The 22,001-nt window shown below is 32.5% G+C and overlaps 2 protein-coding genes across 2 annotated transcripts; one reads left to right on the top strand and one right to left on the bottom strand.

The window, feature by feature from the left end:
* Positions 1–436: 436 nt before the first annotated feature.
* LOC112771265 (uncharacterized) lies at positions 437–3,957 on the bottom strand. The gene is made up of 4 exons (XM_025815953.3): positions 3,445–3,957; positions 1,946–2,908; positions 1,764–1,811; positions 437–1,318 (listed from the first exon to the last, which is right to left on the bottom strand). Exons 1-4 carry the CDS (start codon positions 3,634–3,636, stop codon positions 905–907), a joined length of 1,617 nt encoding a protein of 538 aa, XP_025671738.1. The 5' UTR covers positions 3,637–3,957; the 3' UTR covers positions 437–904.
* A 2,379-nt stretch (positions 3,958–6,336) lies between these two features.
* LOC112769452 (protein FAR1-RELATED SEQUENCE 5-like) lies at positions 6,337–8,907 on the top strand. The gene is made up of 3 exons (XM_029294857.1): positions 6,337–6,823; positions 7,578–8,719; positions 8,839–8,907. Exons 1-3 carry the CDS (start codon positions 6,337–6,339, stop codon positions 8,905–8,907), a joined length of 1,698 nt encoding a protein of 565 aa, XP_029150690.1.
* The last annotated feature ends 13,094 nt before the right edge of the window (positions 8,908–22,001 follow it).

Genomic DNA, 22,001 nt, shown 5'->3' with positions numbered 1-22,001 from the left:
ATTTAATTGGACTTATCAAATTAATTGTTTGTATAAAATATATATTAAAATATAAAATACATATAAAAAATAAATTAAATATATTTATACACAAATAAATATATAATGATGGATTTAGTTATTAATTTTTTTTGTATAAATAATATTTTTTTAAAATGAAAAACCAACTAATATCTTGGACTTGGAGTTGCGAGTCTGGTAGTCTGATATTTGGAACGAAGCCCCAACAAATCCGAACCCAACCCGTTATTTTTTCAAATCCACCAAGTCACTCGGATAATTGCAGTCACGAAACAACTCAACCCGTTAGTTTTTCAGAGTCCTCTTTAAAACAAGCTAAGAAACTAAAGTTTCGAAATATATGATATCTCTGCATACGATGAAGCTTTTGTATGAATTTTAATGTAAAAAAAAAATCGTATTCGGGGGCAAAGTCTTCAGCAACAAATTCTGATATGAACACATCAAGAATTAACGGATATAACTCATTCAGATATACAATTCAAACCCCTCACAAGTAACATTTTCAAAAGGAAAAAAGAAAAACCTAATCTAGGAAGAAGTTTATGGGGAGAACTCAATAAAAATAAATAATAAAGGACATTAGTGTTTACAGCCCGAGACATTTTATGTTGAATGTGAAGGAAGCTATCTGAGCCATTCTGGAATAAGGGAAGGCCTCAAAAGGTAATATTACTGCAGCACATCAGAAAGGACATCCATGCACCATGCCTCATCCAATCAAGGGCTACCGAAATTCAAAGCTTCAAAAAATACCTCACCCCAAATCTGATATGGGACCCATTACTTCATATAAGGTCTAATACAACAGTTCCATGAATATCACTCATCAAAGGGCCCTTCATTGCATTTCCAAATAAACAAAAACAGGATGCATTTCTATTTATTTTGACAACTGTTGTATAGTTTGGGACATTTCAACTGGCTTTGGAGCTCCATCAATAGCTATATTCCCAATGCCAACTTCCACAGCTTCCAGCTCAGCCTTTTCCTTTGTCTTTTCCAATGTCTCTCCATCTTTTGCCCCCGGTTGCACAGGTGTGGACGAAGGTTTGAGAGTCCGAGATCTTGTACTCAACCATGGATGAGTAAGGCACTGAGCTGCTGTTGGCCTCTTGTCAGGGACAAAATCCAGTAATGGAATAATGAAGCCAGCCATGTCATTTGCATCTTGCTCGCTGAAATCATATTTCTCCATCAGTACTTTGTTAAGAGGCCAGAACCGCAACTGACGGATGTGCCTCAAATCACCATATCTATTGAAAAACTCGCGCGAATAACGGCCACCTAATGCAATCTAAAGGAAATATTTGCTCTTAGCAGTTGGGAACAAACAAAATATTGATACTTACTGACAATTAAAAATAAAATTCCATTTATATAACTAAAAGGGTTTCACACTTGCAATAATTATCACAAAAATTGTCTGTATGTGTGTAGTGTGTATAATTGGTTGATGGTACAAATAACTTCACACTTATAGAATATCAAAATTAAAATATAAAAAGAAATGCAATAAACCAACATATTGTTTCATTCTCTGGTATCAGATGTCATTAAGAAAGAAAAATATCCACCAGCAATAGGACAAGGAAAGTAGTGTCCATAATGAAATGACTGAATGACATGTAGAAACAACCAATAGTAGGTAGTTAGGTATGTTGTATATATATTTTTTTCTTGGTTATGTCATGATGCAATTTGAATTATATTATTAACAACTTGGACGTTGACATGCTTACCTTGCGGGGCATCATTCCGAGAAGCTCCATCATCAAGGCCAGATGATCCTGCAAAGAAAATTCTGAAACATCAATAAAGTAGTCCATCGATTTAAGTTAAAGAGAGTTTTCAAAGTCATAAGCTAATGATATGAAAAAAATGAAGCCAATCAGTAAATTTCAATTCTAAAACAGATGATCACCTCATCCCTGTCATAGTTGTCACCACTGTGAGGATCAAAAAGAACATCACCAGTCGCAAGCTCAAAGCAAATGCACGCAAAAGACCATAGATCTGCTGGAGTTGAGTATTTTGATCCGAGAATAACTTCAGGGCATCTATACTGCCTCGTCTGAATATCGTTTGTGAATTGTTTATAAGTCCAACACGCATTACCAAAATCAACCAGCTTGCACTTAAGATCAGCAGAGGCAAGTAACTTCTTTCTTTCAGATTTCCTTTGACCACGGCTTCCTTGGGGATCATCCTTGGTTTCAGAAGCCTTTGTCGATTCATCTTTGCCCACAGAACCATTAACTTCACTGGATTCTAAACTTAGTTCCACATCTTTACTACATTCATCTTGCTCAGGTGTTTTACCATCCTCCTCGGCTTCCTCGGGACTTTCCATCCCAACACAAGCTTGAGCTGCCTTTTTAGCCTTTTTCCGCATTTTCTTTTTCTGGTTCTTGGTCAAATCTGCATGCAAACTTTTTTCGTCTTTTATGGTCCCATTGCTGATCTTCTCCTTCGTATTTGGAGCAATAAGTGGAATGCCTGATTTCCTAGGATCCTTAGATGGATCCAGTGGTGACAGAAGCAAGACATTCTCCGGCTTCAAATCAGTGTGTATTATAGAAAGCTCACGATGCAAGTAATCCAAACCCACCAAAATATGGAAGCAGATTTCCTTAACTATGGGAAGGGGAACTCCTCGATAATCACTATACTTGATAAGAGTCAGAAGATTGTCCCCAAGGAATTCAAAAACCATACAGACATGCTGGCCATTAGGTCCTGAATGCTTGAAGTGATCCAAAAGCTTCACAACACATTTATTGTCATGTGGATCTCCATCTGCAATTTGTTTGAGAATCTTTATTTCATCCATTGCTGCTTCAGTGTAGTGCTGAGCACTCTTCTGAATTTTTAGGGCGACATATCTCTGAAGACAAATAATCGCCCACATCAATTCATATAGTTCCAAATTGAAGAATAACATAGCCACAGATTACAATCTACATAACAACATCGCAGTAAAAAAAGCAACAAGGCAATATAATATGAACAACTGATTACAAAGTTTTGTCAACTTCTGTAGCAAAACAAAGCATTAAGAAGCAGAATCTAGCTATCTTATCTAACAATTAAGAATTATATATTTCTTTAGAATGCCAAACATAGAACACTGATGAAAACTGTTTCAATGACAATTGGAATAAAATCCTTTTAGAAAATTTTTTCCCATAGAAAAATTCAGATAAAATAGGAAATCCTAAACTTACCACAAAGTCCTCTTCCATTGAAATAATGCCAATCATTCTTAAAGCCAGAACCCAATTAAAACACAACTCGGCTTCTTCCAAGCTACTAACTAATCGTCCAAAGTAGAATTGAAAAAAAAAATTCATTTTCCATCAATTGTTTTTTCTTGTTATATCTATCTTTTTTCCCTGATGAAAAAAAAACAAAAGCACGCACCGATTTCTGAGTGTCCCAAGCGAGCCACACGGTGGAAAAATGGCCCCAACCAAGCTTGCTCTGAACCACATAGCATCCATTCTTGAATGTATCCCCAATCCGAACCGCATGGTACCCTCCGCGCCTGTAATCCTCAGTTCCTTCCTCCTCCGAACTGTAGTCACTTCCCTCATTCTTCCGGTCCTCCGCCATTGAAGGACCTTCAACCACAAACACCCAAAAAAAAAAAAAAACCACAAAGCGCACGCACACCCAAGCTGACGATATCAGCTAAACTTACACCGGAAACAAAAAAAGGAAACTTTTCAGTAAGGAGGATTCGATTTATGGAGAATTGTCAGAGTTGATTTTTAGAGGGAACGGAAAGCGTTGAATTCAGTGAGAAACGGTGCAAAACTGGGAAATTAGGGTTTCTGAGGTGTTGCCGGGAAAATAACCAAGTGAAATGAATGGGGTGTGTTTGATAGCGACAACCATAGACTATAACACTATAGACTAGTATATTCTAGGTCTAAGGTTAACTCGCATTGAATTCAATTAAATTATGTACGAATTTTTTGTCAGAAAGAAAATTAAAATAAACTAATTATATTATTATTTGAATATTTGTTATTTACTTATTTACTTAGTTGTGTAACTTGATGGTAACTCCTGCTGGTTGTTAGACTATCAACCTTGTAATTAATAAGTTAGGAAATGTGATTGGTGTGTAGTCTTATATCACAATTCACAACTTAATTAGTTAAAAATAAAATAAGAATCATTATAATAAATACAAATACATGTGTTCTATGGTTATAAATTTTTTTAATGGATTCTTAATTATTTGTGTCAAGGTAAATGCTTGTTATTAACAAGACCAGAAAATACAAATATGTTTTTTTAGGAATTGACCTGACATTTTCTTTAACAAAAATTATTGGATGTATTAGGATGAAATGATTTCTAGCTAGTTTAATGCTGGCTTTTATAATATAAAAGTTAAAACAGTGAGAAGAGATGAAGCAAGTCATAATGTTGGACCCTTGCTTTCATAATAATCTTTCTATAAAATGAAGAATTTTATCATGTCAAATTATTTTACACAAAGTTAACCTTTTACTTTTTTAGCCTCACCCTAGAATAAGCTACTTGAACCTTTCAAATATTATTATTTACACCAATCTTGCACATAAGGATATTTAAATTATTTTTTTTTTTGAATAATATAGATTTTAAAGAAACTAGGTTTTTTTATTTTTACCCATGCAATGTTATATGGTTAAATTGCTCTTGAATTACTCCAGTGATTCTCAATATATTTTCTTTCGTTTTGTTTTTCAAATTTTTTTTTTATATTTTTGGACAAAGTTTTTATTTTCTTTTTTTTTGGACTTGGATCTGGGCCAGCCAACCAACCCGGCCCAAAGCAACAGAAGCTGTTAGTTCCCCAGCCCAAGTCATTTTTGGAGAGTTTTTTATTTTCATTTTAATGTGGAGATCATGAGGCTGGATGGACTTGAACATGTATATTGGTACTCAAAATTGACTTGTTTATGAGCCCATTAACAAAGCCTAGTTATAATTACTTGGGCTCCTCTTGTTTTATGACTTGCTCTATTTGACCAAAAAATGTAAAGAACGTTTATTATAACTACACATTTTAACTGTCATCACCTGTCCAAAAACCAAAAATCTCATGAGTGTTAACATTCTATCTCTGATCTTTGGTGAATGATTCGGTGGTCCTCACTTGTTTTTTCACCAATTGTGGTGAAAACTTAAATCAACGGTTAGATCATTATTAAATTTGATCCAACGGTGGGTTATATTTTGTCAATTATAATCATTTTTTTTTTTTACAATTAATGGTATATGAACTACGGCCCAATAGAATTTGTTATTTCCATCAAAAATTTTGCTGAATCCTAAATTTCACCCACACAAAAAATTGAATTTCATAATTTTCAACTAGTTAAACACACAATTGTCTCCCTTCGTCAACATCAACATCAACATCATTATCTTCTTCTTCACTCTAATATTAACTCTGTTGATGTTCAACTATACATCTCCTAAGTTTCATATTTTACACCTTTACAAGCTTATTTCTTTATCAAATTTACGGCGTATATCTTATCTCTCAATCTCTGCGAGGAAGCAATCTGAATCCCAATGTCTAATGAGGTAGGTTTTTCATCAATCTGAAACCCTAACTCACACTCTTAGGATTAATTTTGATAGATTTCTTGCATCATGCCGTCAAATACCTAGTCTAAATTAATTTGTTCATGTAGAATTATGTAGATGAAACCAATAATGTTGACGGGTTTAACGGGAATTTGGAGAATCCCTTGAGAAACGGTGATGAGCTCCTGGACGACGATATCTTCATGGATGCTAACTTGGCAAATGCAGAAGTTGATGCTTCTGAACCCAATGAAGGTGCCCATTTTGATCAATTGGATGAATCTTATAAGATTGACGGGTGGGAGGACATAGGAAAGACTGAGTTCTTGAATATTGTAGATGTTGATATAAAAAGATATCATTTCAGTGATCTAGGAGTGGCTTTTGATTTCTACAATGCATTTGCCAAGTAAAGGGGATTTAGTGGTCGAAAAAGTAAGACGCAAAAGCATAATGGGATAATCAATCGACAGAATTTTGTTTGTTGTCGCGAGGGCTTCCGACAAAAAAGGCAGATAATATGCATACCAGAAAACAAGAGCCTAGAGCTGAAACTAGATGTGGCTGTAAGGCAAAGGTTCAGGTGTCATTTGACGTTGTTAGTGGTCGCTGGATTGTTTCAAAATTTTCTGATTTGCATAATCACGACCTTCTTCCTCCAATTTTTACTGCAATGCTTCCTGGTCACAGGAAAATACCTGCTGCATTGAGCAAATAAATATAATGAGGAAGGGTGGATTAGGCACTGCACATATTTTTGCAGCACTCTCAAGCCAATCTGGTGGTCACCACAATGTTCCCTTTTTGCCCAGGGACTTGTACAATCAAGTCGCACAGCAACGTCGACGGTTGAAGGGTGATGCTAGTGCGGCTCTTCAATTTTTGAGGAAGATGAAGTCCATTGATCCTGTCATGGTTATAAGATATGAGGTTGATAGGTTTCACTCGATAAAGAATTTATTTTGGTGTGATGGAATAAGCCAAATGGATTATCAATTGTTTGGTGATGTATTGGCTTTTGACGCTACTTACAAGAAGAACAAATATCATTGTCCACTTGTCGTTTTTTCGGGTGTTAATAACCATAACCGCACAGTTGTCTTTGCAGCCGCTCTTGTGTGTGATGAGTCGGAGCAAACATATATTTGGTTGTTAAAAAGTTTGCTGGAAGCAATGAAGGGGAAGGCCCCAATTTCAGTTATCACAGATGGTGCCCTTTCAATTAGGGCTGCACACGGATCGGATCGGATCGGATATAGCCTAAAATTCTATCCGATCCGCACTGCACTCATCGGATCGGATCGGATACGATATCCGCATTTTTTTAGGCCGGATCCGATCCGATCCGATCCGCATACTTGCGGATCGGATCGGATATCGGGTATCGGGTATATCCGCATAATTAAAAAAAAAACTATTTTAAGATTCTATTTGACTATTTTTACAAAAAAAATCCAAAAATTTCATTTTTTATCTGTTTAAGCCTATTTACTCCTAAAATATTATCAATAATAGTTCTTTTGAATAACAAAAACAAAATAATAACACAAGATTTAAGTTTAATTATTCTAAGTTGAAGTACAACATAAAAAATTAAAAACAAAATATCATAAAATTCATAAATAACACACTAAAATTCATATCGCATTAGGGTTTATTTTCTTAAACTATGCTATTTATATGTGATGTGCGGATATGCGGATTTGCGGATCGGATCCGCGGATATCACTGCCAAATCCGCAATCCGATCCGACCATAGTGCGGATCCGATCCGATGGCTCTACGGATCGGATAATATCCGCAAAATTCGGATCGGATGCAGATAATTACCGCGGATATGCGGATATTATCCGATCCATGTGCAGCCCTACTTTCAATGAAAAATGCAATCGAAAATGTTTTTCCTAATGCACATCATCGCCTATGTGCTTGGCACCTTATTCGCAATGCCACGAGTAATGTAGGTAACCCTAGGTTCACATCGCAGTTTAAGAAATGCATGCTGGGTGATTACGAGGTTGGTGTATTCCGTAGTAAGTGGGATCGGATGGTTGAAGAGTTTGATGTGCAAGACAAGCAATGGATAATTGATATGTATGATAACCGTCATAGTTGGGCAACAGCACATATCCGTGGGAAGTTCTTTGCTGGGTTTAGGACCACTTCTCGATGTGAGGGGTTGCACTCAGTTATTGCAAAGTATGTCAAGTCCAGGTATAATTTAAGAGATTTTGTAGAGCACTTTGATAGATGTGTTGCCTACATTCGTTTCAAAGATAGTCTAGCAGACTTTGAATGTGCACATGGAGTACCTGTGATGCAAACTCATTTATTGTCATTGGAGAAGTCTGCAGCTAATTTATATACAAGAGAGGTATTTTTTCTATTTCGCCCTATTATTATAAGGTCTGGTTCAATGAAAGTGTTAGATTGCATTGATGTTGGTTCTTATATGTTATACATGGTGGTTAAGTATGGTAGTCCTAACGATACATGGCAAGTATCTTTCTGTGATTTACCAATGGAGTTTACTTGCTCCTGTATGAGGATGGAGTCATTTGGCATTCCTTGCGAACACATTCTATCTGTTTTAGTTACACTTGACATTTGTGAATTGCCAAAATGTTTAGTTCTAGATAGGTGGACCAAAAATGTGAAACAACAAATACAAGATACAAGGGGGTTCACTTGGGATTGCTTAAAGTCTACCCAATACTGGTGTTTGATGGACTGGTTTAGATTGGTGGCTACACTATCAGCAGGTAAAGATGATAGGTTCAGGAGCATGAGGGATTGGGCGATAAACACAGTGGATAAAATGAAAGCTGATGATATTGCTAGTGCAGTTGCTTCTAGTAGTGCAATTCCTGCCACTCATACAGATCCTCGTGACCCCCCAATTCGTAGAAGAGCTAAGGATCGTGCCGGACAACGGTGTAGTATATGCCGGGAGCTCGGACATAACAAAACTACATGTCCAGATCGGAGTAAGTATGATAGGAGTTCACATGAACGGCATAATCTACCTACAGATGATGATGCATATGAGGCTATGTGGGATGAGGAAGAAGACTTCATTTACGAGGAAGATGAAGGTGAATGTGCGGTAAATTCTAGTTATGAATCTAGCAGAGATCAAGTGAGACATTTCTCAACTTTGATATTTTATTTACTGGCTATTTTGGGATTTTTCATGTGTTGCTCATAAATTTTGTGTTATTTCAGGATATGGAGATAGATGACTCTAATTATGAATTTGGAAATGAGGACGATGGAGCCAATGAAATTAATTAGTCCTATATTATTTTTGTTTCATTTAATTTGTAATGTGTATTACGTATTATTTACTTGTTCTAGCTCAAATTACCTTTGATTTAACCTTTAGTTTTTTTTTTGTCTTTTTGAAATATGGATATCTTCTATTTAAATACAACACAAATGTGAGAAATTAATCCTGTCTAATTTGGTGTATATTGGGTTTAAGTTCTAACTTTTAATTATGTCTAATTGATTTTTTGTAGTTACTGATTACCAATTTTAGGCTACATTGATGAAAGATGAAAGATGAAAGTTGGGAATAAATATGGTGTTTATGTTAAAATTTGAGGGATTTTTTCATCTTGTCTTTTGTTTAGGGTATTAGTGTTTCATAAGTCTGAATGCTTGGATCTTATATTACTCTTCATATAATAACAAGGATATTCAAATTCATGCACTAGTAATGTTATGTAAGTTAGTTGGTGGTAGATCATACAATGGCAAAACTCAATCCTTTTAACTTCAATTCATTCATTAGTTATGCTATGCAGGTTAGTTAGTGATAGATCATACAAAGACAACAATGGACTCTTTTAAATCCATTATTCTAAGTTGTCTGCTATTTTGTGATTATATTTCTATTTTAAAGTGTTACTTTTTTACTAGTATGAGACACAAGAGACTTACAAAAATGCATCCTGTTAGTAAAAAATAGTCACTCAATTTTTTTAATTCATCTCAATTTTTGAAAAATTGGGATGAGTTAATTATTTTATCACACATTGAAGTCTCTAAAAATAGAAGAAAATAATGTAAAATAGTCTTTTGTTATCCTCTATCATCATCTTTGTGACTATTTCTATGACAGGTTTCTTTTTATGTTAATAACATAGTGCTTTAAACTATGTGCTCTCATTTCATTGTTCTTTAATGATGAGAATATTTTTAGTTATTAGTTCAATTCTAATATTTTTTGCACCTTACAGCAAGATTGCTATGTGCATCGGTTTAATTCAATGTGAAAAATGAGTAAAAAATAATTTAAATATGATTAAAATAATTTAAATCATAAACATGGATAATTATCTTATCCATAAGTAAAATAAACATTTTGGAACTTAAATTCAAATATCCAAGTTAATAACCATATGATAGAAATATTTTTGCACTCAAATTCAAATATCTAGTTAATTTTTTGCCACAACCGCATTCCACCATCGATCTGTGCTTATTTGAACGTCTCGCTTCCTTTCGTTGCTCTCAGATAATACAAGCTTCAAGGTGCTACTCATGCGGACCTTCTCATCCTTGAGCTACATGTTCACCAAATTGGCACTTTAATAATACAATGATTATAAGTAGAGCTAAGACAACTCAAGGTGTGTACCCTTACCACTCCAAGGACAGATGGGGTGAAGTGAGATTCCATATTCAGCCATTGCATAACCCAACAAGCAGAATTTTCACTGTGTCAGATTGTTAAAGTTTGATTAAAACCTCAATGGAAGGATGTGCATTGACAAGAGAAGCGAAAACATACTAATAAATGGTCTACCTTGATTCCAGTTGCGGTAATCCATATCCTCTAAGTATATCCCATTTTTCAAAATGGTCCTTACCTGGCATTCCATGTTTGACATAATCCTCTGATAATATTATTTGAACAAGCACTTGTCCCTGTAACCATGGCTTTATGAGACACAATGGACCTTATTTTAGCATATCATGTTACTTGCTATATTGAGATACTTACTATTACTTTCATGTCCTGGAGCCTTTGTTCCTCGCCATGTTTTGGTGATAACACATCGAAATAATAGGTTACCTTGTCTACGATGCTAAAGACTATAAGATACCAATGACCAACCTTCTCCTTAACTGGTATATATACCTAAAATTTGAAAATTTTTTTTATTTAAATATCATGTACACAACAAATGATATATATACCTAAATTAGTTTTGTCCTCTAATTTTAAATACTTAAATTAGTTAAGGTCAGTGGATATACCCACTTAATATTCTTGTTGGGTTGCATAAAATCTTTCCCATAGTCTCTGAGCAAGTCATCCAGTGTTTTATCTCTAAAGATGTCCTCCTGAAATTTGATCAATAATGTATAGCATAACATACAAAATATGAGACTAGTCAATTCAAATTGTATTAAATCCAGTTAATCATTTACACAATTGTACAAGTTTCTCGACATAACACTCATATTAGACTTACTATATGCTACATTGTTACACATATTTAGAATTGTTATACTTAATAATTGAGATTACCGCAAACAATGGTGGTAAGCTCCATAGTATCCTTTTGTTACTCTGTTCATGTGTTGTTCTAATGGCCATCAGTGTAAACACCTGCAGTTTTAAGGTAATTTATATTATTGTTTCGATGTGTAAATCACTGAAGAATCAATGAGTTAGTGTTGTTAATTTTATGGAATTTTAATTCTTAAATGCAAACCTCTTCTGAAATCTCATGCCCCGGGCACATGCATGTTAGCTGCGCTCTAGAGATTCTGCAGTCCCCATGCTTAATGATCTCCTCTCTGCAATAGAGTTCAGTGAATTGGATAAACAAATTTTAGTTCAATGTCATCTTCATGTAAGGTTTCTCATGGAGACACTTAAAAAGCAACAACTTACTCCCCATCAAGTGATGAACAAAAGATATATGCTCCGATTTTCTCATGTTCTTTTCTTAAATTCATCTCAGGGACTGGTTTGAAAGTGAATGATAACTCCACTAACGATGCAACATTGTGATTGACTTTTTTTCCTGATAGGATTTTCCCTCTTGGTGCAGCAGCTTGGAGATGCAGTTGCGTACTTAGTGTTTCAACAAGGGTGCTGCGATGGTTATTCTTTGGTGGGACAGTGCTTGAGGCATTTCCATTTGACAGCATATGCTACGTTTTCCCCATCCATCAACATTAGTAACGGAACCATATCAGAAGATAAAAAATGATATTACAAATCGAAAAATTCATAAGATGCAAAGTGTTACCGGTGTTCGAAATCTTGCCGTGCTACCTATTGCCACTAAATTTCCCTTATAATTGGTGCCAGCGGGAGCTTTCTGGGTTGGCTTAATCCTATGCGGTGGCTGAGACATGGTTGTAATCACGTGACTCCTTGGAGTTACCACCCTGTTAATAGATTTTGGAGGTGGCATATCAACTGTATTGACTTCAAAAACTTCCTTTGGGTCCTCATCAACATCAGTAAGCAAGGTAATCAGGTCCGTTTCTTTATCCGTGAGCTTAAAATTTTTTTCCTGTGCTTTGAGTTTGGTAGTAGATGCTGATTTTAGTTGTTGTTGGACCCTCTCAGTGGCACCTTCACTGAACACACCTGGATGAGGTGACCTCATTCTCTGTTTCTTCATCCGCCCTCCTTTGATCCCACTACTTGAGTCACCGTTGGCAAGAAGGATAGACTCGACGTGAGCCAGGGCGTTTATCTGCGTATCAATTTTTTTTTCAATGTCGTCAACCTTTTCCCAGAGTAGTCGTATCTCAGACAGCAGAATATCCATCAATGTGTTATTCCCCTCCATATTGAAAATGGCTCAATCGATGATCCTTGCATTCTACTGCGTACGCATTCTTTTGTGGGGGTGATTTACTACTGAGGAGTGTATGTGTCTTTTCGACTTCAGCCACCTTATTTGCTTACACATGGCTACACAAATTCGCCAAATTAGAAAAGCACATGTGTAGACACTAATGTCCTATTACTGCCAATGAGTGTGACATAATTTTGTCTCTTTTGTGAGCCTTAGCAAATAGTACTGCATGCTCTCTCTTTTTTGAGTGTGTTTGTTGAGGTTGTACCTGTATACCAGTCGCCCAGGCTGTATTGGCAAAGTTGTGGACATATATGTGGTCTGGTTTGTCCTTGACATAAGCTTTTGGGTGGTGATGATATGAATTTTTGATTAAAAATCATGCCTTTTCTTAGAAATTTATTCTAATAACTGTGGGTGGTAGTGAAATTAAAGAATTTAAATGACCTAAAAAAGCTTATGTGGAAGTGTATAGACTAAGGTGTCGTTAGCTTAATTAATAGTAAGTTTAGACATTAGATAAAATTACATTAAAAATAAGACATAATAAAATTAGATTAATTAAAAGTTAACAATTTGGCAAGAGGTGAACCCTTTCAAAAATACTAAATGACAATCAAAATTTACCATTTTAAATAAATATTTAACCAATTATAAATCTTAAATACTAAATTTTAAATTATAAACTTATAAAATAAATTCTTGTATGATATTATTTTATTAGTAAGAAAAATTTAGCAAACTCTTTCTATATTACTTTATTTGATCTTCATTTAATAGTCCCTCAATTAAAGACAGGATCAGATGTGTGGGATACTGGTATCACATAGGCTGTATAGTAATCCGATAGTAAGTAACTATTATAATCAAACAATAGGCTATTATCATTATGTAATCATATACTATGATAACCATAACTCATGCGACCATCTCTCGCATTTGTCCTCCCAACTGCATTGCTCAATATTCGTACATGATCGTGCCTTGTCCAGAAATTTTCTGCACAACCATATTTTGGCGCCAATATGAGTCCATACAACTTCCTATATCCCATATTATTCCCTATATAACATATGTTTCACAATTCACTATTACACATAGAAGGAAAACCAGTAACAGAAAAAACTCTTCAATGGAATTCCTGAACTTGGAGGCATTTGACATCACCGGCTCTGTTTCACAAGTTTACGGCAGGTAACAACATTAAGATTGCAACTTCAGTGTGTATTTTAATATAAGTTTTTATTTGTTGGGTCCAGGTATACTAACTTATCTAACTATATTGTTCACCATATGCTTGTAGTGATGCTTTTGCCAAGGTTGAAAGCAACCATGACCATGCTGTCCCAGAAAAAATGGTGGAAGTTGGACAAGTTGACAACACCAATGGAACAGAGTCTCTGCGTGGAGAGTCTAAAGAAGGGACACATGCAAACTTCAATTCTAATGGAGTTTCGATTGAGACCCCGCATGATGCACAACAATTGAATGAAGTAGTTGGAGGTGGACAAAACATGCTCTTCGTAGGCTCGCAACACCTGGATCCTTCCCAACACGGCTTTCAGATGTTTAAGGAGAGTTTGGCCATTGGGACGTGCCAACAAGTGGACATGGAAACAAGGCAATTCATGCGGCAGCTGATAAGACTCTTTGAGGTAAAAAATTCAAAATAAAATGATTATTATTATTATTTAATGGCCTGTCATTTACAATGCTCTCTGAAATTTTTTAAACATTTATATCAAGCCAAATGCTTCATTGTCTTGTAGGAGCAACAAGTTCAAATTAAAGAGCTGAAGGGCTCAGTTGAGAAATTACAGGCTGAGAAAGAATAAAAAAATGATCTTACTGAGAAGCCTGCAGAAGATTTAATATATATTGATTCTGATGACAATTTGGTTTACACAAACAAGGAAGAGAAAACCCCAACTAACTTGGTTCCTTCTGGAATTCATAACATCTCTCCTATAGCTCCCAATACTGAAGAGAATTTAGTGCAAGCTCCAGCCTACACCAATATCATAAGGAATAGGTTGTTCAGGACCCCTTTTACTAGAAAACCCAAAAAGGAGAAGGGAACAGGTTTACCTACAGTTAACAGTGTAGGTAATCAGGGGCCAACCAGGAAAAGCCCTCCGTTGAAGAGGCATTGTGTAGGCCAAGGCTCTCGTCGGACCAATGCTACCACAAAGGTACCTTGTTTAATTTTGTGCTAAACTCAATCACAGTCAATAATATAGTTGCATTACTTTGTCTCCATAACTTGTATTAAATATTTTTTTGTGCAGAGCGGGAGAAACAAGTTCAAGGTAACACCTGCAATGGACTTCAATGATGTGCAAGTAAGGATATTTGCATACATCTTCAACAACGGAGTGTATCAAGAGTAAAAATCTGAACTTTATGTGTTTGCAATATCATAAAAAAAAGACAATAACCACATAGTCAAATTATAATTATTGATTAATCCATGTGTTCTTGTTGACTCTACAAAGGGAGTATCTGGTGAAGATGGGCGAAATGACAGCTACAAGAAAAATCATGCATAGCCTTCTTCCTGAAAATGATATATATGAATTGGTCGTGCAAATGCTATGCAAAAACGTGACACTCGCTCAATTTGCTTACCCTGACCCCTACATTTGGTGTCTTCCTCCCACTTTTGCGGTTAGTTAGTCCAATTGCATGAAATATTATGAATATTGTGATCATAACATAGCATATTTTAATAGAGTTTATCAACTATACTCCAATAATTTATTTAACATGAATTTTGATTGATAGGAGGATGTGCATGAGAAAAAGAGTCAAGCACTCATGCAGATGGAGTATATGAACACTTGGATCAAAGCATCAACACAACTGCAATATGTAAGATGACCCTCTCCTTTAAATTCTACAAAATCTTTAATTTGGATACAATATTGTTTATTGTTACCTTTAAGTTTAAAGGTCCTGTGTATTAAGAGTAATTATGATATGTGAATATCCTATATGCTATCTAATTAATCCAAATTTCAAGATCTATGTGCCAATTGAGGATCTCGGTGCCAATTGGTTTGCGATGGTAATTGGAATGCACCAAGAGGCTTTATATTACCTTGACTCTAATCCACAACCGTACTTGGTTAGAGATAGAAAGGCTCGGATGCGCGATGTTGTAAGGCTTCTTTTCATAAGTTCAAAAATTACAAATTAGGTGCTTGCTATCAAATAATTTAACCACTCAAAAATTCTTGGTAATTTGTAGGCCAAAATGTTGTTCAAAATAACAAGTGAATGCTTTGACACGGATGAGAAATTTCTACCCCATGGCTTACCGGATTGGCCAATTATAGATGGAAAGGGCATACCAAATTGTCGCAGCGGGTAGTTGTTAAGCCACAAAAAAATATTTAGCCGATAGTATAATTAAATAACATTGTATAGTAATTGTTTGTTGTTACTGCAGTACCAATTCTGCTAGCTGGGTTATTTCATGGATCAACATGGAAAATCAGTTTGATTATGATCTCCCAGGCATGGTGAGCTACCTGGCTTTGATTACTAATTATTATCACTATATTAATCAAGGCAATTTCTTTTATTATTTTATTTGAAAAGATAATTGAGTTTTTCGTGTAAAGAAAAATATTATTCATTGGATTGCAATGGGGAGGACATTAAGAATGTTAGAAATTATCCTATCATTTATCCCATCAAATATATATACTAATAGATAACCAAGCTCTAACAAAATATAAATTTCATTAAACAGTTGGAACACAACTTGCTTCGTGCTAAGTTAGCGGTGGACTTGGTTACTAGTCCCTTCAATCAGTTGAAGAATGAGATTCTTAAAGATGCAATTGAGTGGGAGAAGCACCAGGTGGGAGCATGAAGGACCAATACCTAAGCATTTTCTTTGTGGCATATGTAGCCCGTATTATGTAGTTTGCTTTAATTATAAACTAGTTTTATTTTCAAGCTTTAATTATCATCTAATTTTATTTTAGTTGTGCCAGTTTGGATATTATGGGTGTACTTACAAAGGCTTTAACTTTAATTATTATCTATATTATGGATGAATCATTTATTTATCTTTCTCTTTTATTTTATGGCAATCAAAATATTGGCTGGTCAACATTCATTATTCTTAGGAGTTCTTTCATAAAAATGTTATTAAATGCATGCTTTTAATTTTGTAGTTTTATTATATGAAATTTCTCCAAATTTATATCTATTTACTGACTGAAAGACTTGTATGTGAAGTCATGACACTATTTATTTTTAGAGTTCATGAACATATTTTTACAAAACTAAACATGTATTGATTGCCAACTATTTATGTTACTCAGTGACACAATCATATAATTATAAAAGCATTAAGTATTAATTTATGCACAATAGTACATAACATGACATTACATCACAATCCAAGAGTATTAGCAACATGAAATTGTGGCCTTAAGTTGGACATAAAGTGAAAGATACTAATTATTGAGTCTTAATTGGCTGCATAACAATGTCAGTTACACAGAATTATGAAATTAAATTAAATAGCATAACATAAATAATCAAGCTCTAATTAATGGTCCTTTGTTTTGAGACTCATAACTAGTAGAAGAAATGGATATTATCTATATTAGTGATCCAAAATTTCAAACTGTGCAACCTAGGAAAGAAGATAAAGAAAAATATTTTAGAAACATAAATCTAAGTCACAAAGAACAATGTAACAGTTTCAAATCAGATGTTATATAACTTCAGTGTTGATAATCTATATTATAGCATTAAGAAAAATATAATATTTATTTAAATTGATTTATTTATATTAAAAGAAAGCTCATTTAAGCTTTACATATTATGCAATTCAGAAGAATTATACCAAAGCCCTTCAATTTGTCTTTAACACAATGAATGATAAGTATTATGAGCGAAATTTACTTCATTAACTCACTAAAAACTCAGAATCATTTACCTTCAAAGAAAAATGCATTAATTAATGTAAAGTACTTCAGCAAAGCTGATAATTATATACACAAGGAGATTTGAAGCCAACCCCTCCTCAAGATTTGTATAAGTTCAAAAACAATTGAAGATATATATGAATGCATAATGTATTCTTAGTTAGGTTTTTCGATAAAGTGGAACTAATTTTCAATTTGCAGCATAATAAGCAACACATTATTGCAGGAAGTTAAATTGTAGTAGTTACTTTAAAATCAAAACCAGTTTTAGTTGAAGTCACAATTACAAATAGAATAATCAATAAAAATTATAAGTTAAACATGAAGTGACAAAATGAAAAATACAAAGAACAGTGTTAGTGTTATCTCATAGAGGTGAAGCTTTTTTGGTCTACTGCTAAGTCATGGAGATAGAGGAGTTTGCTAGATTTGGTCCACCACTGTAATGTAGAAAAACTATCTTCTCGTCCACCACAACAAAAACTACAAAATTAGAAAATTTTGTGTCAAAACCGAACAGGGGACAATTCAGATAATGGGAACGGGTAGTGCAAAAGAGAGCATTTCTAGAACAATCGATGAGTCAACAATACTCGTCGCCACTATCGTCCCCATATAGGTGACTGTCTTCAACCGATGCTATGCACCCAACAAGAATACAGTTTCGACAGTTTTCTCCTTATCTAAAGTCGTTAATAATTTAACATTGCTTGCAGTTGATAAATAATAATCTAATTACATAAGTAAATAATGCTAGAAATAACCTAATTTTAGGCTAGGTATTTGATGGCATGATGCAAGAAATCTATCAAAATTAATCCTAAAAGTGTGACTTAGGGTTTCAGATTAATGAAAAACCTACCTCATTAGACATTGGGATTCAGATTGCTTCCTCGCAGAGATTGAGAGATAAGATATACGCCATAAATTTGATAAAGAAATAAGCTTGTAAGGGTGTAAAATATGAAACTTAGGAGATGCATAGTTGAACATCAACAGAATTAATATTAGAGTGAAGAAGAAGATAATGATGTTGATGTTGATGTTGACGAAGGGAGACAATTGTGTGTTTAACTAGTTGGAAATTATGAAATTCAATTTTGTGTGTGGGTGAAATTTAGGATTCAGCAAAATTTTTTATGGAAATAACAAATTCTATTGGCCGTGGTTCATATACCATTAATTGCAAAAAAAAATTGATTATAATTGACAAAATATAACCCACCGTTGGATCAAATTTAACAATGATCTAACCGTTGATTTAAGTTTTCACCACAATTGGTGAAAAAACAAGTGAGGACCACCGAATCATTCACCCTGATCTTTCAATCCCATATGTTGCACTTTTTTTTTTTCATATTGAAGACAAATGTCCATATTATCTACTATTTTGGAGATAGAATAATATTCTATTTATTAACGAGTGATAAAAAGTGAATTAAAAGAAAAATATACATCCATAAAAAAAATTTAGGGTTGATAATATTTGAAAATTATGAAGATAATAAATCCAATAAAATATAGATACGAAAATATTTGGTAACCAAAGAAAATCAGTTAAAAATAGTCATAACTTGTTTTATTTAACATTTATTAATTGTTAGCTAAATAAGATAAGTTCTTGCTTTTTTTTTTTTTTTTTTTTTCTATAGGATGAAGCGCGTTTTTGCTTCCTTTGAGATGGTGCATGTTGACCAAAAATTAGGTAATGCCTTAGCTTGACGATGATTTCAATGTCTATATAAACTATAAAGCATAAACTAATAGTATAAGCAACGAAGAACATACATTTGTATTCTTTAAACTTTCGAAGGGACCGAGGAAAATAGAGAATAAAAAAAAAACAACAAAAAACGTGTTGGAGTCTTACAAAGAAATATTAATATAGATATATAGATATAGCCGTCTACACAGACCCAACTTTCATATAGAGTTTCTTTCTTTAATTACTATTTCCAAAAGGTTCAAAGAAATGCTGAAGATTCATCAATAATGTGCTTTACTTTCCAATGGTTATGAGAGACGTGTATGAATATATAGATGATAAAATTTATCAAATTTTAACTTAAATTTTATAAAACTAACTTATAAAATTATTAACATATTTATTGAACTTAAAATATTAAAATTACAATTGGTTTGTATTTTTAGTATTTTCTATTTTAATTTTTTTATAAAAATAAAAAAAAGATTTTGTTGATTTCTTTTCCTTTCACAAAGTTTTAAAAATAAAAAATAAAAAATGCAAAGTAAACAAATTTAATTCATGAATTAAAATTACTTAATGAAACTCTATTTTCTGTTTTGATCTTAAAATGCTGTGTTTATTGCTTTATTAGTTTATTGTGATAGAATAGCTACTTTGAATTGGCAAACTTATTAGACAAACTATGCATAATATATTTGATGATTAACATAATTCTTTGTCAGATTGATAATTTATTCATTATTTGTCAATCGATTATTAGGAATGCAAATGTGTGGATGGAATTCGAACCACAGATCAACTTAGTTATTATAATTTATATGTTTTGTGTCATATATGTGTTTTATTTACTAAGCTGCCAACTCACTCATCAATTCAATTCATTATATTACTATAAGTTCTCTGATCTTGCTTAATTTATTGAATAAAAAATAATTGGAACCATCGACATAACTTGATTGATGATTCACATTCTTATTCTTATATGAGTTTAAAATAAAATCATAAGGGATGTTGCCTCACTTTGACAACAAATTCAGTTTTTTTTTTTTTTTTTTTTTTGTCTCTGTTTATAACTTGTGTGTGCAAATTTTACCCTTTTTTTTTGTCACACTATCTTCGTAAATCAATAATTTTAAATTTGGATCATCTAAATTTTAAATTTGTACTTTAGAGGGTAAAGTGTGATTTTTTATCTTTAAATAGTTTCTCTCTCATAATTATTTTTTGTCTCACTTATAAAATAAATAGTGAGAGATCACACTTTATTTTCTAAAATAAATTTAAAACTTTAGAGCAAATCTAATAATTTTATGTTTCTGACAAGTAAATTTAATTTGATATGAATTGCACTAAGTCAAATGTTTAGGGTAGTTTTAATTAGTTTATCAAACTTAATTTATTTATTTCGTCAATGGTTTTGACTTTTGACATACAAGAAAATACTAAAATAGTTGATGCCGGTCTATGATGCATCTATCTGATCTTCTAGAAAATATCAACCATTTGAAAGTTGAATATTTTTTTCTAATTAATCAAATAGTAATACAATATTAATTAATATTAATAGCGTTTCATGCCAAGACAGATAATAGTATAATACAACAACAGCATTCTTCCGGAGACAGTAACAGACCGATTGAACCTAAGACAACCATTGATATATTCGTACAAAACTACAAATTTATAGCCTTCGGAAAATTGAATAGATAGTTAAAAACTTAAAATGGATTAAATTTATCGGATTCGTCTATTTATTTGTTTAAACAAATGAATTTTGTCTCTAAAATTAAATTTATTTAGATTTTAAATTAAAGAATTTGATTAACTTAAAAAATATAACGGGTTAAAAATTATTTATTTTTTATAGATATTTCTCGACCTAAAAACTTGACTTATTAATTAAAAAATATTTATTTAAGATTTTTTATCCAAAATAATATTTTTTGTTAGAATATTTTTAAAAAATTAAAATAAAAGAGTAATCAGATCAGCTTATTTAATCTATGTATTGACCATAAACGATTTGGATTGAAAAATTATAGTCTTTAAATAAAATCAATTTAAACAAACTAGTTCATTTAGCGCATAGACTTAGACAGATCGAGCCTAAATAAACTGAACTAACCCGACAACATTATTTCTAAAAAATAGTAGGTCAATGATATACGTAGTTTTAAACATTTTTAAAAATATATTAAAATTACTGATGTTTCAATAATTTTAATGGTTTATTTTAATTAATATATATTATATATTTTTATAATTAAAATTAATGACTAAAACTATTGAAATATTAGTATCTTTAAAATACCTGAAGTTTTTCCTTTAGTTTTTATTTTGAGAAAATTTTACTTTCCTCTCTTGCGAAATGTTAAAATGACACTCATTTTTCCTCTATTTTATAAATGTACATTTTCTTTTCTTTTAATTTTTAAAAAACCTTATCTTTAATCAATTTTAAACTTTTTGTGTTAACTAATGTTAACTTTATTCATTTTTTAAGAAAAAATACGCATTAGTAAAAATTTTATTTTTATCATTAAATTTACTTACCAAAATACCCTTTAATAAATTATTCTTTTATTGATTAAATTATATTTTAAAAAAAATTTAATAATTATATTATTTTTTTCTAAAATATCCTTCAATAATTTTTTTATTATTAAATTATAATTTTACCAAAATTTTCATTAACAATTTTTTTATATTTTACTATTAACTTTTACTATATATATATATATATATATATATATATATATATATATTAACATTAAATAAAAAATTTTAGTAAAATTATTTTTCAATATCAATATATATTAATTGTTATATATATTAACAGTGGTAAGATTTTTTTATTTAATGTTAAAATAATATATATTGATATAAAAAAATTAATAG

The sequence above is a fragment of the Arachis hypogaea genome, chromosome 18 (genome assembly GCF_003086295.3).
Source record: "Arachis hypogaea cultivar Tifrunner chromosome 18, arahy.Tifrunner.gnm2.J5K5, whole genome shotgun sequence".
NCBI classification, from domain to species: domain Eukaryota; kingdom Viridiplantae; phylum Streptophyta; class Magnoliopsida; order Fabales; family Fabaceae; genus Arachis; species Arachis hypogaea.
This window is presented reverse-complemented; position numbering and strand designations above follow the sequence as displayed.

Excerpts from the sequence above, each read along its gene's own strand:
- LOC112771265 (XM_025815953.3), bottom strand. The coding sequence starts at position 3,636 with ATGGCGGAGGACCGGAAGAATGAGGGAAGTGACTACAGTTCGGAGGAG. Across the intron at positions 2,909-3,444 it reads CTTGGGACACTCAGAAATCG|AGATATGTCGCCCTAAAAAT; the intron begins GTGCGTGCTTTT and ends ATTTGTCTTCAG. Across the intron at positions 1,812-1,945 it reads ACAACTATGACAGGGATGAG|GATCATCTGGCCTTGATGAT; the intron begins GTGATCATCTGT and ends TTTTCTTTGCAG.
- LOC112769452 (XM_029294857.1), top strand. The coding sequence starts at position 6,337 with ATGAGGAAGGGTGGATTAGGCACTGCACATATTTTTGCAGCACTCTCA. Across the intron at positions 6,824-7,577 it reads AATTTCAGTTATCACAGATG|GTAACCCTAGGTTCACATCG; the intron begins GTGCCCTTTCAA and ends CGAGTAATGTAG. Across the intron at positions 8,720-8,838 it reads AAGATGAAGGTGAATGTGCG|GATATGGAGATAGATGACTC; the intron begins GTAAATTCTAGT and ends GTGTTATTTCAG.